The 13341-nt window shown below is 47.9% G+C and overlaps 6 protein-coding genes across 6 annotated transcripts; 3 read left to right on the forward strand and 3 right to left on the reverse strand.

Moving 5' to 3' along the window:
* Positions 1–16: 16 nt before the first annotated feature.
* Positions 17–1956, reverse strand: F4807DRAFT_407108 (DUF1479-domain-containing protein). The gene is made up of 2 exons (XM_047996350.1): positions 556–1956; positions 17–488 (listed from the first exon to the last, which is right to left on the reverse strand). The coding sequence occupies exons 1-2, from the start codon at positions 1618–1620 to the stop codon at positions 240–242; spliced, it is 1314 nt and encodes a 437-aa protein (XP_047858740.1). The 5' UTR covers positions 1621–1956; the 3' UTR covers positions 17–239.
* Positions 1957–4251, forward strand: F4807DRAFT_407112 (general substrate transporter). The gene is made up of 4 exons (XM_047996351.1): positions 1957–2354; positions 2412–3499; positions 3555–3635; positions 3688–4251. The coding sequence occupies exons 1-4, from the start codon at positions 2253–2255 to the stop codon at positions 3929–3931; spliced, it is 1515 nt and encodes a 504-aa protein (XP_047858741.1). The 5' UTR covers positions 1957–2252; the 3' UTR covers positions 3932–4251.
* A 326-nt stretch (positions 4252–4577) lies between these two features.
* On the reverse strand, positions 4578–5576 carry F4807DRAFT_455866 (eukaryotic type KH-domain (KH-domain type I); the record flags this gene model as incomplete). Its single annotated transcript, XM_048000785.1, has 1 exon — positions 4578–5576. One exon carries the CDS (start codon positions 5574–5576, stop codon positions 4578–4580), a length of 999 nt encoding a protein of 332 aa, XP_047858742.1.
* Positions 5577–6407: 831 nt separating this feature from the next.
* Positions 6408–7955, forward strand: F4807DRAFT_468153 (uncharacterized protein; the record flags this gene model as incomplete). The annotated part of the gene is made up of 1 exon (XM_048002575.1): positions 6408–7955. The coding sequence occupies one exon, from the start codon at positions 6408–6410 to the stop codon at positions 7953–7955; it is 1548 nt and encodes a 515-aa protein (XP_047858743.1).
* Positions 7956–8652: 697 nt separating this feature from the next.
* F4807DRAFT_118336 (cytochrome P450) lies at positions 8653–10849 on the forward strand. Its single transcript, XM_047992861.1, has 4 exons — positions 8653–8903; positions 8955–9796; positions 9898–10208; positions 10259–10849. The coding sequence occupies exons 1-4, from the start codon at positions 8781–8783 to the stop codon at positions 10633–10635; spliced, it is 1653 nt and encodes a 550-aa protein (XP_047858744.1). The 5' UTR covers positions 8653–8780; the 3' UTR covers positions 10636–10849.
* A 155-nt stretch (positions 10850–11004) lies between these two features.
* F4807DRAFT_118359 (GMC oxidoreductase) lies at positions 11005–13066 on the reverse strand. The gene is made up of 3 exons (XM_047992862.1): positions 12864–13066; positions 12097–12810; positions 11005–12035 (listed from the first exon to the last, which is right to left on the reverse strand). Exons 1-3 carry the CDS (start codon positions 12895–12897, stop codon positions 11098–11100), a joined length of 1686 nt encoding a protein of 561 aa, XP_047858745.1. The 5' UTR covers positions 12898–13066; the 3' UTR covers positions 11005–11097.
* Between the last annotated feature and the right edge of the window lie 275 nt (positions 13067–13341).

Raw genomic sequence — 13341 nt, forward strand, 5'->3', positions numbered from 1 at the left:
GAACACACGATGAGTCAGCAAATCGTTTGTGTGCCTTTCCGGAATGTGTCTATTACGAAATAATTGCCTGCCTTTCAAATGTTTGGTAGCGGTCAAGGGGGCAGCAAATTTCATATGAAGATGGCCTTCGGGATTATTGTTATACCTTTCAATTCAGAAAGAGGAGTAATGGCCGACCAATAATTTATTATTGCCTTACCTAGTGAAACATCACAAAGGTCGATTGGTCACAAGATTACCTAAAGAAGACCAAAACCCAACACGGCCTTACCCTCTGGTGATATATCATCAAATCCCTTATAACCCTTCAACTTCGTCTCATTGACATCTCCAACGTGAGGTTTATCCGGTGGGGCCTTTCCGAGTAGAGCGGCTTGTACTTGGGTCTTGATATAAGCTTTGTTTATAGCTGTCGTGGGGCAGGCCGCGACATAGACGACACTGGCGTCTCCTTTACCATTATGCACGGGGTCAACAGCATGACACATCTATCAATAGTAAGTATCGTTCATCATATTCCAACCGGAAACGGTGCTAGGTTAGGTTAAGACTTACATCTGTGTGCCACCACACCGTATCCCCCGGATTCATCTGCGGGATATAGGTGACACATTCCCTCAAACGGAGATGAGGATGCGAACTGGGACTCAATCGTTGGCTTTGATCCTTCATCGTTCCCGGATACCAGTCAGACTTCGGGTCGAAAGTCCACTTGGTGGAATCCATGATGTCCTTTTCGTCCCTGGGAGGCGAAAAGAATGGTCTTAGCAGTACATAAGCTATGACCGACGAGATATTCGGGTATAGCATCAATGTACCCTCAGACGGGGCCGTAGGAGTCAGCGCCGTCCAGCCCTGGAACGAGCGGAAGACGGCGGAGTGTGCGTTTGCCCTGTAGAGGATTTGGTTGGCGCTTTTCCGAACGCTGAGATCGAATGCGTCGTGTTTTTCTGGGTTGCCGGAAAATATGGAGTCGTACACTTTGCGATACTGTGGATCCGCCCATCGACACAAGCTCCCGGCATCGATATGCGGTCCTAGGCCCAGAAATAATTGTCCCGGCGGGCGAATTCGAGCTGCGTCAGTATAACTCAAAGGTTCGGGGCTTGTCTCGTTGGATTCGTCGTGAAAGAGCGCGTTCAGCGTCCTTTGGAGAAGGATCTGGTTGGGGTGAGTGCGCACAGCTATCTGCGTTGGGGAGTTGTAAAGTCTTAGCATTGCCGGAGACTCTGGTGGCCAGCCCGGAATCTGTGCGGCGTTCTCAACGACCATCTTCTTCATGTCCTGGAACAGAACGTTTGCTTCCGCTTCGGGGATGACGCCCCTGACAACGCAACATCCTCTAGACTTTACTGTTGCGCTTTGTTCATCCGAAAGTCCATGGTTGCGGATCTCTTCCATCTGAAAGACGGGAACGGAATCCTTGCCAAGCGCGGAGAGGTTCTCGGTAACCGTTTCGAGCTCCTTGCAGACTTTAAGCCAACTTTGTCGTAGAGCCTCTTCCCCGTATTGGGCGATAATCTCCGCCTTGGCGTTAGCGAAGTCCGTGCCCCGTGAAGACTCATCGGGAGCGAGGCCGAACTCCTTCCATGCCGGCCAATTTTCAATGACGCCTGGCATATCTAGAGAGTTGCTATGGTGAAGGTAAATACGACTTCAAGGTCGAAGGTATGTGTTCGCTTCAAGCAGCTAGGTGTGCGATGTTGAGACAACGATTTAGATACTGGATACCGCTTATCTAATGTAGATATTCCTTTTGGGAATAGATCGATAAGAACGCGTATGAAGATGGAACATAGACCACTATACTCAGCTCCCGATTTTCTCGTCGGTACTAAGTCGTATTATCTGTTTGGGGTGTGTTTATATCTACGTATTGTTACCCCGACTCTGCTCTGAATATGCGGTTCCCCGCCCGAGGCATAAGGCTTTGGTGGGGACGTTTCGGTCTAGTGCCCGTCGGATCTGAACCGACGGCGTCGTAAGTCTTGCTAGGGTCGGACTCTCCGCCAAGATAACAGAGACCAGGACCTTGATTTGTGACCCAAATACCCGGTATCTTCTCTTTGGTATCTATCGCATATCGTAGTCGCGAACCATGCGCGCGTTGATTTACCTAGGTTCCTAGAAGGGCCTTCAAGGTCTATATATGGGTTCCACTCATTTCCTCATGTTCCACTTAGAAATGACTTGAACGTTACGTCGTATTTTTCCTATTTTCTCATACGCCTGAACACGCGACGACCTCCAACATGGCTGGTTTGAGTCCGATGTTTCTTGTCTGCCTGATCGCTGCGCTGAATTGCGCCAGCGTCGGGTATGACAGTAGCATGATGTCCTCCTTGAACATTTCCGTATGTTTCTTTCTCACTTTAGAGGTGCTGATATCCTTACTAACATCTTACTTGCAGGACGTATTCCAGGCCAGATTCAATATAGACTCAAACATCAAGGGGTTGCTCACTGCTGTACAAAACCTTGGCGCTATTGTGGGAAGTCTTTTTGCCGGTTCTATCGTTGACAAATGGGGTCGTAAGGGAGGAATTCTCACGGCCTCATGCATTGTGCTGGTCGCTACCGCCCTTCATAGCACTGCAACGACCCGCGCTCAATTCTTTGTCGCACGTATTGTCATCGGGTTCGCAAAAGCCGTCGACATCGCATCAGTTCCAACCTACCTCGTGGAGTTGTCACCTCCAAAGCACCGTGGTTTCGTTTCCGGTCTGTACTGGACATGTTGGCTTGCAGGTGCCATTATTTCTGCCGCGGTCGGGTATGGAGCAAGAAGAGTCGAAGGCGACTGGAGTTGGCGCATCGTTTGCATTTGCATGGCCGCCCCCGCATTGAGCTGCATTCTCTCGCTGTTCCTGGTACCGGAATCCCCACGCTGGCTCATCTCCCGCGACCGAGAACCTGAGGCACTTGCCGTCCTCGCTAGGTTCCATGGTGGTGGTGATGAAACTAATCCCCTAGTTGTCGCGGAGTTCAGAGATATCAAGGAGACGATCACCTTCGAGAAGGAAAACAGCTTTCCAACTATCTTTGCTTGGTGGAAGGCCTTCTTGAGTGATAAGGCGAATATTCGCCGCGGCTTCATCCTTTTGAGTCTTGGCTGCTTCGAGCAGACTGTTGGATCTAATATCATTACTTTCTATCTCGACGACGTCCTCTCCCTGGCTGGCATCACTTCCGAATCAAGCAAGTTCGCAATCAACCTCAGTCAGAACTGCGTGGCTTTTGTCATCGCACTTATTGGTATTTCTATTGTCGACAAGGTCGGTCGGGTTCCTATGCTCGTTGGAGGCACACTATGGTCAGGCGCCGTCTTGGCTTGCATGGCGGGACTTACGGCGGCAGCGATTGATAGCGCAGGAGGAAGAAATGCGATCATCGCAATGGTCTACCTATTCCAAGTGGGCTACGCTATGAGCTGGACACCATTGTCATTCTCTTACTGCGCGGAAATGTTAAACTTCACAATTCGCGCGAAAGGAATGGGGTAAGAATGAATTACCAGCTTGCTGACTGCACACTATAGCTAATATTCCTCGCAGTTTCTATACGATCTTCGATTCTTTAGTCGGTTTCTTCGTTCAATATGTTATTCCGATAGGCCTAGATGGAATCGGATGGCGGTAAGCTTGCTCCTTGAAGTGTACAAGCTTATGCTGATTTATGATTCAACAGCTTTTACATCATCGGCGTTGTTTGGAATATCTTCGCTGCTATCGTGATCTACTACACATATGTCGAAACCAAGGGCTTGACCCTCGAGCAGATCGACAACCGTCTTCATGGGATCCCCGTTGACCAAGTCGACGTGATTGAAGCTTATGACGGCAATAAGCCAATTACAGATAGCGAACTTGGAAAGCCGGTTAGCGAGGTTGCTAAAACTCCGGATACGAAAACATCGGAGGCACAAGTATAATATAGCTTAGAAGTAGATGACGGACTACGGCTTTCTTTATCACTGTTTGGGGGTCTCATCTGTAATTTATTAGCCAGTTACCTTTTCCATACCTTGTTTATTCCGCAATTCGCATTGGCGCAGCTTGGTTTTCATTTCACTGTTTATTATAGAGAGATTTTCATGGCCCTAGTGTGCCGCTTCGCGGCCTAGATCTTCAAGTAGAATGAGTGATGTTGAAGCTATAGGAGCTTACGAAAGGAAGCACTGAGCCACGGCCCTAGCCACAGTGCGTAATCAAATAAGCAATGATTGGCTATTGTATCAGTTTCGAACTCGGGCTCGACCTTGTAGTAATTGCTGGCTATATTTTAGTGCATAGCCGCTAGAGTCTAGGGATAGTAACCACTAAAAACAAAACGCTTTACTGGAGTGTTAAAGGCTCTTCAGTCTACACGACTTTGACCATCAGCACCTGGAGCAAATGGTCCAAATTTTTGGCCGTTCGGAACCTTCGTATAATGACGAGAGTGAAACTCAGGCATACTTAGAACGCTTAATATAGGTAATATATATGTGTTAATAGTAAGTCACATCAATCCAACTTAATATGAAACAGCATCGCTTCTTTCTCGAATCATACCCCAACAATGGTATGGTATTTCCTTCAATGTCTAGACAGGTTCCAGTTAATAGCCCGTACGTCATTTTCCATATCGGCGAGGAATCTGGAGCAAGTAAGTTCCAGAGAATCCTTCGCTTCCAAATTAGTAGTCGACTTCCTCCACGGCGGTGTCTTCTGGGAGACTGCCATCTTCGTATTGCGGCAATCACGGGCAATGTGACCGAGTCCGTCGCATTTATGGCACACAATAATTGATGCAGGCATATTGTGGGTCATGTTAGTGGCCTTCCCTATGCCTTCATCGTCGCGAAAAGTCCCGTTCGCTAAAGCGAGATCTCGGAGTTGCTGGCGTTTTCTGTTATTTTCGTGTTCTGGTGTGGTAATGGCATTCTCGATGACTGCTTGAACGAGTTGTTTTGCCGTATCGACACTCTCTTGTGTATCCGCCGTAATGAGACAATGGAGAGGTTCCTGGTAAGCGTCAGTATCGACTCGTCTGGGCCCACGAGGGCCGGTGCGGCCTTTGCCTTCTTTCACGGAACCTTTGCCGCGAATGACTATAGAGGCATGAGATTTGGTGTTCATCTCGGCAAGACTGCGCCCGCGTGGTCCCAAAAGCTGCCCGATGAAATTCACTTCCGGGAATTCCTCTACGGGTATGTACACCTTCTCTGTAGGGTTTCTCCATCGGAAGCTGCCTCGGACGTAATCCTGTGGCGGGTGATAATTAGGAATGGTGCGCATGACAGTCTGTATTAGAGTGTGGCGTTCCTTCTTCAGACTTTCTCGGTAGAGACGATAATGTGTGTTGATTCGTTTACCTGATGAGTCGTAGAGGGGTTCAGGTGATGGAGATCTGCGACGATAATTAGCAAGGGCAACATCGTCTACGTTCAGTGTTTGAGTGATCTCTTTGATCCGGAAATGCAATATGTATGCATCAATCTGTTCGCTCGTCATAGGCGCCGTAATTGAGGTGGTCCCCATCGTGGTAGTCTCGGGTCCCCATCTGCTCCGTTTTCCCTTGCTTGTTGAAGCCATGGTGGAAGTATTCGCTGATTTTTGTATAGGCATAGCCTGCTACATTGCTTTGATTAAGCCAAATCTTGTGAATCCGAATGTATCGAAAGATGGACAGTGGAGTACAAGTCGCTGGCAGGATTATGTGTTTACCGTTAATGATAGTAGAAGGCAGGAAGGTATGGATGGTAACTAAAGTAAATGCTCATAGGGATGGATCTCCTGCTTTATACCTATAGGTGATCTTGGCCTGGTATAGTATGGTCTAGCATGATTTGGAAGGGGCGTCAGAGCCTTGGCCTGATAAACTCAAAATTCTTGCTCACACGAGGACTTCTAGATTAAGCTTTCTGAGTTAACCTTAAGCCAAAGACTTCTAGACTAAGCTCGCTCAGACACAGGAATCGCCACTTTAAAAAAACAACAACCAGAACACTCATTCAACACGCCTGAGATAATCCAACACCGTTCTTCATTGTTGCCACAAGGTGGAATTAAAAGTTTTAGGAACAATGACGTTGTTGAGCGAAGAGCTCTAACTACGCCTTTCCAGGGGATGCGGTATACATACATAGACCTTCCTTTGTCTACAGCTAGAGGACTAACTGCCAACAGGGCGGCCTCGCACAAGCCGACTCTTGATCCTTATGGGCTATTAGCTAACTCTGGCGAGACCTCTGGCTATAAGCCCTCACAGAGGAGGCTTCTGAAAATTATAATACATTGCACCTTGTTGGTCGATCGTGTATCCTAGCATTCTACACGCGTGAAGACACCAATTTCCCTGCCTCTCACAACCACATTCATCTACGTTGTTGTCTAAAGCCATGCAATCTAGCCAAACAGTTCACAATGTCGGTCTCGATTATCATCAACAGTCCTTTACAGCTTCATATCCTAGCGAGGAAGCGCAAAATCACACCGTCGGCTGAGCAATCATTGTCAAAGACAACATTGGTCCTTGCAACGCCAAGCAAAGGGCCAAGCAACATTAGTCAAAGCAGTACATTATTTATCCAACCATTCTATGGCCCAAAGCAGATGTATCCTTCAGGCATCGCTACTATTCTTAATCATTATACGCACAACCACACGCCTCCTGCCGAGAAGCACGAGAATGAGGAACTCTGGCACAACCGTCATGTGCTTATACCATACAACCTACAAGAACAGAGCAATAATATTATTACAGATGGCGAACTTTGTTCCCTTCTTCATAGTATCTTTCCTGGCACGGAAAATGTCACGGAACCTTGCTTTCGTGGCTATTTGATCTTTCAAGTCAAGCAGCTACCAAGCGCGCCGTGGCCCCTCACAGTAGGAGGTTTACCTATCACCGTCTCCGAGACTCGATCCGGGAGAGGTCGTGCACTTATGTTTCCAAGAGCGATGCCGGGAAGGCTCTCTATCTCGATCTTGCAGAGCGGGTTTGATGGCACCAACATGTCCGACGGGGGTCTTCGTCAATTAGCTCGTGATGTCAACACCTATTTCCAGCTTAACCTGCCGGCCGTTCATATAATTGAGTTGATGTTCACATGTCAGCATACTTTCTTCATAGTCATCGATGACCATGCCGAACTGAAGACTGGCGAGTGGCCTGGGAAAATTGCGAATTACCCGGTGGCCTACCTTCATGACAAGGATCTCAACAGACCAGCCTGGATAGATAAACCCGACAGACGAGAAACCGAGCCGCATCCGTCGATGGAAATAGCAGACGACACAGCGTATGATGTACTACGGCCAGGAGTGATGATCAGCAGTTCCATCATTACAGGAGCTTCTCATCCAGCAACGCTTTCTAGCACAGCCGGCGTTCTTGTCAAGAATACTACCGGCGATAGCTTTATGACAGCGGCTTTTCACGCCGTCGGTGATTCTGAGAGGGTCTGGCAGTCGCGTCGCCCGGCAGAAACTATCGGGAAGGTCGCTGTCGAGATCCCCTTTACTGGTATTTGCTTGGTAAAATTGGAGAGAAGTATTTCATTCTCGAATCAGACATTTGAGATCAATGAAGGTATTGTCCCTCAGTTTACAAGACTAGCCACCTCAGGTGATGAGTTCAGCTTCTCAACATGTTACCTTAATAGCCCATACACCGGCCTGTTGGATTCAGTCATCATAGCGAAGTCTATCAAGATTCAAGCAGAGAGAACCCCTCATTCAATAGAGGAGAGGCTTCGTTATGTAGCATATGACTGGTTATACCATGGACAAGAAGAAGGCAATATCAAAGCTAAACTACCTGATGGCATGTGTGGATCTGTGATTTGGAATGACGAAGGGGTTATCCAGGGGTTCTACCAATTTTCCATCAAAGAGGGTTCATGGAAAGGGTTTTCTGCTTGTGTCAGTGCTAGTGAGGTAGTAGAGTCCGGCTACACTCTAGTAGCATAAAGCATTGGCTGGACAAGAATGAAGCAAGATGAGTTGTGCGAATGATTTTCATTACCCGAGTCTGCTGTGGCAGTGTATTAAATAGATTAGACAACACGACTTCAATTCTACCCATAACAGATATCGTCTCTTCTACAAGATGCTTGACATTGCTCCAGATATCTAGAATAGCTTGAATAGCTATGTAAGATTTTTCGCTAACTTCGACTTGATTTGTTGTGGCTAACAACTCCTTAATTCGCTCAGTCACACGTTTGGAGTCGTGGCATAATTGACAACTCGGTAATAATTTTTAGCATAAGTCGCATGACAGCAGTTATGAGTCCCGCTAAGCTACCTACCTAGGTAGCTGTGGCGAGAAGCACGGGTTTTTCTACCGTATCCCTAAGAGTTGAGAGTTTCCAAATAGGGGTAGTAACCTTGGAAGGTGCAAAGAATGATTTAAGATATCTGCAGTAAGGCCGCGAAAGAAAGTACCAATAAGAGATAAGATATTGCAAATGGACTACAACGACTTCCATTTTTCCATTACCTATTCTATACTGTAAGTCATTTAGATACTGTGTTCTCGTGTGAAGCTATTGGTTGGGCTAGTCTATCCCCACATTTACTTTGGCGGTATGTCCGACAGTCGTTTCGGGACTACCGAACTGATGTAGCAATCCTCTATCGCGGAGAACGACGGCTGCACTCGGGCGAAATATGGAAAACAGGAGATCTCCGCTTAGGTCTGCGTTCATATAGTAGCCACTTCAGTTGCCTACATACGATTCAAGTTGACCTACCCCTATTGACAACCTCCTTTTTGAATCAGACAGGGTCATCATGTCATCTCAAACTAAGACGATAGTTGATTTCCTATGGCTGGAGAGCCTCAAAGGCTCTCCTACCACCTTGTCGACCCTAGTCGCCGTAGCCGTGGTTCTTTTCACAATAATTATCTATCAGGTGAGACACAACGCTGTTACTATAGTTTGGGAAATGAATTGACAGAAGTAGGCTATGTTTGCCACTGATATTCCTCACATAAAAGGCCTCCCTGAGATTCCTGGCGCAGTCCCGATATTTGGACATCTACTCAAACTCGGGGAAGATCATGCCACTGTTTGTGAGAAGTGGTGGCGACAGTACAATCATTCGGTCTACCAGATCGCCTTGGGGAACACGCGAGCCGTGGTAGTAAATTCTTTTGAAGACTGCAAGAAAATGCTTCTTGGAAACCAGAACGCGGTGATCGACAGACCAAAACTGTACACATTCCATGGTGTCATCAGCAGCACTCAAGGTTTTACCATTGGCTCTTCCCCTTGGGACGATTCTTGCAAGAGGAAGCGAAAAGCCGCAGGGACTGCACTTGGGAGACCGGCACTGCGCAATTACCACCCCATGTTTGATTTGGAGAGCTATTGCATTCTTCGGGATTTGAAAAAGGATAGTCGCAATGGCGAGATTGAACTCGACATTCGTCCTTACATCCAAAGATATGCTCTCAACACGACTCTCACGCTTTGCTATGGAATTCGCATGGACGCGGTTTATGACGAATTATTACGCGAGATTCTTCACGTTGGCTCCGCTATTTCACTTCTGCGCAGTGCATCTGAGAATTATCAAGACTACGTTCCGATACTACGATACGTGCCGAATAACGAGAAGAACGCCCGAAGTAAAGAGCTTCGTGATAGACGGGATGCTTATTTGAATCTTCTTCTGGACAAGGTCCGAGACATGATCAAAGAAGGCACTGACAAGCCTTGCATCGCAGCTGCTATCCTGAAGGACGAGGAAACGAAACTTACTGGCGTTGAAGTCTCCTCTATATGCCTTTCGCTAGTATCCGGGTAAGCAGTCCCTAATCAGCCCAAATGAGATGCCCAACCTACTCAGCCATAATCCGCGAGTTTGCTTTTACTATATCATTCGCTAAACATCAGTAAATTAGGGGGTTCGAAACTATTCCAGGAACTTGCACATCTGCTATTGGATCGCTTGCGACTCCAGAGGGTCAGATATGGCAAGATCGCGCATACGAGGACATTAAGCGCCATTATCCCGATATGCGTGATGCTTGGACTAGTTGCTATACGGAAGAAAAGATTCCTTATATCAACGCAATTATCAAAGAAGCCGGCCGGTATTATACGGTCAGTGCTATGAGTTTGCCGAGGAAGACCGTGACTGAGGTCAACTGGAATGGTGCCATCATCCCACCCAAGACAATGATTCTAATTAATGCTCAAGCTGGCAACCACGGTAAGGTCGTACTGCAACTATCAATTGACGCCCCTGCTAATTAGACATAGATGTTGATCACTTCGGAGACGACGCAGGAAAATTCAACCCGGAGCGATGGCTGAAGAGCCTGGACCCTCCCCAAGAACGAGAGGTGAACGGTCTCGGCCACTTGAGCTTCGGAACCGGTTCTCGTGCATGCTCTGGTCAATACATCGCCTCCAGACTTCTTTATGCGGCCCTGGTGCGCATCATATCTAGCTACAAGATTGTTGCAAGCGATGAAGCGCCCCCGAACACCGACTATGTTGATTATAATGCGATCAAGACCGCGCTTGTAGCGATCCCGCGATACTTCAAAGTGAAGCTCATTCCTCGGGACACGGCGATGACGGCCGAATGCCTAGAACTAGCGGAGCAGCGGACTAAGGAACACTACAAGGAGTAGAGGAGTCTTGATAGTACTGTTGTCGTAAGGGAGGTCACATGTGCATTCTTTGGCACGTGATTCTGCGGAATATTAGCAAGAAAGGTCTGAAAGCTACTAGGTGCCTACTACCTACTTAATTCTCTCATGGTGCTTGTTTGAAGTCGTGCTTTTCCCGTCAGTGCTCCAGTACGTGCGAAACCTAATTTATAGAGGAATTCTAATCATCCAGGCTAAAGGTGGTTGTATTTTCGAGGTGATACACCTAAAGGACAGTGCGCACCGTCCACATTGCTAAGTTTACCTAAGGTGAAGGGCCCCACATATCCCTGGTGACCCATCCACTAGCCTATGGATTTTAACGTCCCGCCATCAGGAATCCAACATTTTAAAGTGTCTTTTTTTCGTACCGATCAATTCTAAACTCTGCATTGAAAATTTACAGGAGAGGCGGCGCACCTGATCGACCTGTACATCGCACGATCATTCAAGGTGGTACTCTTTTGCTAACTTCTCAGCGCAAGTTACCCCCGTAACGTAAGCAGTCGCCTGAACATGACCGCTTGGCAAAACGGGGACAGCACACAAGTCAGCCACGCGAAGGCCTTCAATGCCTATGACGCGAAAGTTGTTGTCCAAAACCACATTCGAATCTCCAGGCTTTCCCATCTTAGCCGTCCCCGTCATGTGTAAGCTCGAAATGACCCTCTCGGCCCAATACTCCAAGATATCCTCGTCGGAATCTGATTTGGGTCCGGATATGAGCGCGACGGTGTTCTTGGCATAGGCTTCGTGTTCCGTGAAGCGGAGGAGGGAGCGCATGGATTCGATCGCCACCCGTCGGTCAAACGGCGAGGCCAGAAACCTAGGGTTGTATTTCAAGGGGACGTCGGGGTCGGAGGATTGCAAGGTGATTTCCCCACGGCTCTGGCCGTTGAAGTACCAGGTCGCGAGGCAGTGGTAGTTCATGGTGGGGATCGGGTAAAACATATGCGCCGGTAAATGAGTGAAGATCTCGTAGTGCGGGACCGTGTCTAGGAGCATGAATCTCTGTTCCTCGGCGGGAAGATCTTGAAATTCCTTCATCTTGGCGATATCGTCAAGTTTGAAAAAGCCGATGGCGGCTTGGGCCCCGTATTTAGCCCACGGCCCCGTACCGTCTTTCTTCCACTGCTCTAGTGCGGCGTCCATTGCTTTCGCATCGCCGTAGAACGAAGCGCTGGAGACGCCAGGTTCCTTCCGGCTGTGGACGATTGGAATGCATAGATGATCTCGCAGATTTTGACCCACCGCTTCGTTCGCTTGTATTATTGGAATTTGGTATTCGTTTAATTGTTTGGCGGGTCCGATCCCAGAGTGCATGAGAATCCTAGGGCTGTGTAGGGCGCCAGCACATAAGACGACCTCCTTTGACGCAAAGTCTAAAATTTGTTAGCGAACCTGTAAGTTAATCCACTGCCAGGTATTGGTGAATACGCTTACACTTCTTTCCGTTTGATTCCACCCCGATAGCTTTCTTGCCTTCGATAATCACTCGTTGCACTGGAGAGTGCGTGGAGACTGTTAAGTTATCCGGGGCCGGCGTTATCAAATCTGCCGCAGTCGAACGAACACCATTTTGGCAAGAATTGATAGATACCGACATCCCGATCGGATTTCCCGAGTTGTGATCTGGGTTCAGCGGAAAACCGGCCTGCTCGAAGCAGTCGAGTATCTCTGTGAGATCTTCTACACACTCCTTGGTATACCCTACCTTCAGGGGGCCGGAAGTACCATGGTCTGTGGGTTTAGGGGCAGCATACTTCTTGCCGACGCCTGCGGGCGGTTCGCCGTTGAACGACTCCAAGTCCTTGAAACGGGTTTGCATGCGTTCCCAACGGAAAGTATCGTCGCCTACGATCCTTGCCCATTCATCGTAATCATCTCGGCAACCGATGGTATAGTTGGCAAAGTTGATAGCGCTTCCACCTCCCAGGCCCCGGCCACTGGGTAGGTTTAGCTCCCGATTTCCGCAATACTCCTGGGGAGTCGTTTTATATCCCCAATTCAGGTCCTTGTTGATGGATGTCGTCCATCGCTGACCGTCGACACGAAGATTGTGGTCGTCGTTGTCGCCTCCTGCTTCCAGTAGAAGTACTGATGGCTTCTTGGGAGACTTCGCTAGACCGGATGCTACGGCACAGCCGGACGGTCCGCCTGTAGAATGTCAACTCTAGATCTGATGGCAAATGAATTATGAATATATTCACCGCCAACGATTACGAAGTCATAGATAGATTCCATGACGATTTACTCTGCGCGACTAGCTGACGATTCCTTTTGATAATTGAAACAAAGTCGTGAGAAATTTGTCGCTTCGCTCGTCTGAAGATATAATTGTCTCCAATAATAGCGTAGCTATATTAGCATGGATGAGATGAAATCAAGTAATCAGATACAACATCGTATAAACGGTATCAACTATTCTCAACCATCTACTTATAAACAAAGTATCAAGCCCAACAAAGTCTGAGTCGGCACGTCCGGAACGACCTCCACGTAAGCTCCCATGAGCTGTATTCATGAACATGTTTGCTGGTTCAATTCGTGTTGTGCTTCTCTTTCACTCCGTTCTGTGATGAAGCTCACCGCCTGATGTTCTCGTAAAACGAGTCGTTACACGCCTTCAGAGAGCAGCAAATAATCGGGTACACATCAGCTAAAACCACAATAATCCCGTCTTGGCGT

This window comes from Annulohypoxylon truncatum (assembly GCF_022578515.1).
Source record: "Annulohypoxylon truncatum strain CBS 140777 unplaced genomic scaffold F4807scaffold_2, whole genome shotgun sequence".
Taxonomy (NCBI): Eukaryota; Fungi; Ascomycota; class Sordariomycetes; order Xylariales; family Hypoxylaceae; genus Annulohypoxylon; species Annulohypoxylon truncatum.

Excerpts from the sequence above, each read along its gene's own strand:
- F4807DRAFT_407108 (XM_047996350.1), bottom strand. The coding sequence starts at position 1,620 with ATGCCAGGCGTCATTGAAAATTGGCCGGCATGGAAGGAGTTCGGCCTC. Across the intron at positions 489-555 it reads CGGTGTGGTGGCACACAGAT|ATGTGTCATGCTGTTGACCC; the intron begins GTAAGTCTTAAC and ends TACTATTGATAG.
- F4807DRAFT_407112 (XM_047996351.1), top strand. The coding sequence starts at position 2,253 with ATGGCTGGTTTGAGTCCGATGTTTCTTGTCTGCCTGATCGCTGCGCTG. Across the intron at positions 2,355-2,411 it reads TGTCCTCCTTGAACATTTCC|GACGTATTCCAGGCCAGATT; the intron begins GTATGTTTCTTT and ends TCTTACTTGCAG. Across the intron at positions 3,636-3,687 it reads CTAGATGGAATCGGATGGCG|CTTTTACATCATCGGCGTTG; the intron begins GTAAGCTTGCTC and ends ATGATTCAACAG.
- F4807DRAFT_118336 (XM_047992861.1), top strand. The coding sequence starts at position 8,781 with ATGTCATCTCAAACTAAGACGATAGTTGATTTCCTATGGCTGGAGAGC. Across the intron at positions 8,904-8,954 it reads TCACAATAATTATCTATCAG|GCTATGTTTGCCACTGATAT; the intron begins GTGAGACACAAC and ends TGACAGAAGTAG. Across the intron at positions 10,209-10,258 it reads TGCTCAAGCTGGCAACCACG|ATGTTGATCACTTCGGAGAC; the intron begins GTAAGGTCGTAC and ends AATTAGACATAG.
- F4807DRAFT_118359 (XM_047992862.1), bottom strand. The coding sequence starts at position 12,897 with ATGGAATCTATCTATGACTTCGTAATCGTTGGCG. Across the intron at positions 12,811-12,863 it reads TGACTTCGTAATCGTTGGCG|GCGGACCGTCCGGCTGTGCC; the intron begins GTGAATATATTC and ends GACATTCTACAG. Across the intron at positions 12,036-12,096 it reads GGAATCAAACGGAAAGAAGT|ACTTTGCGTCAAAGGAGGTC; the intron begins GTAAGCGTATTC and ends AACAAATTTTAG.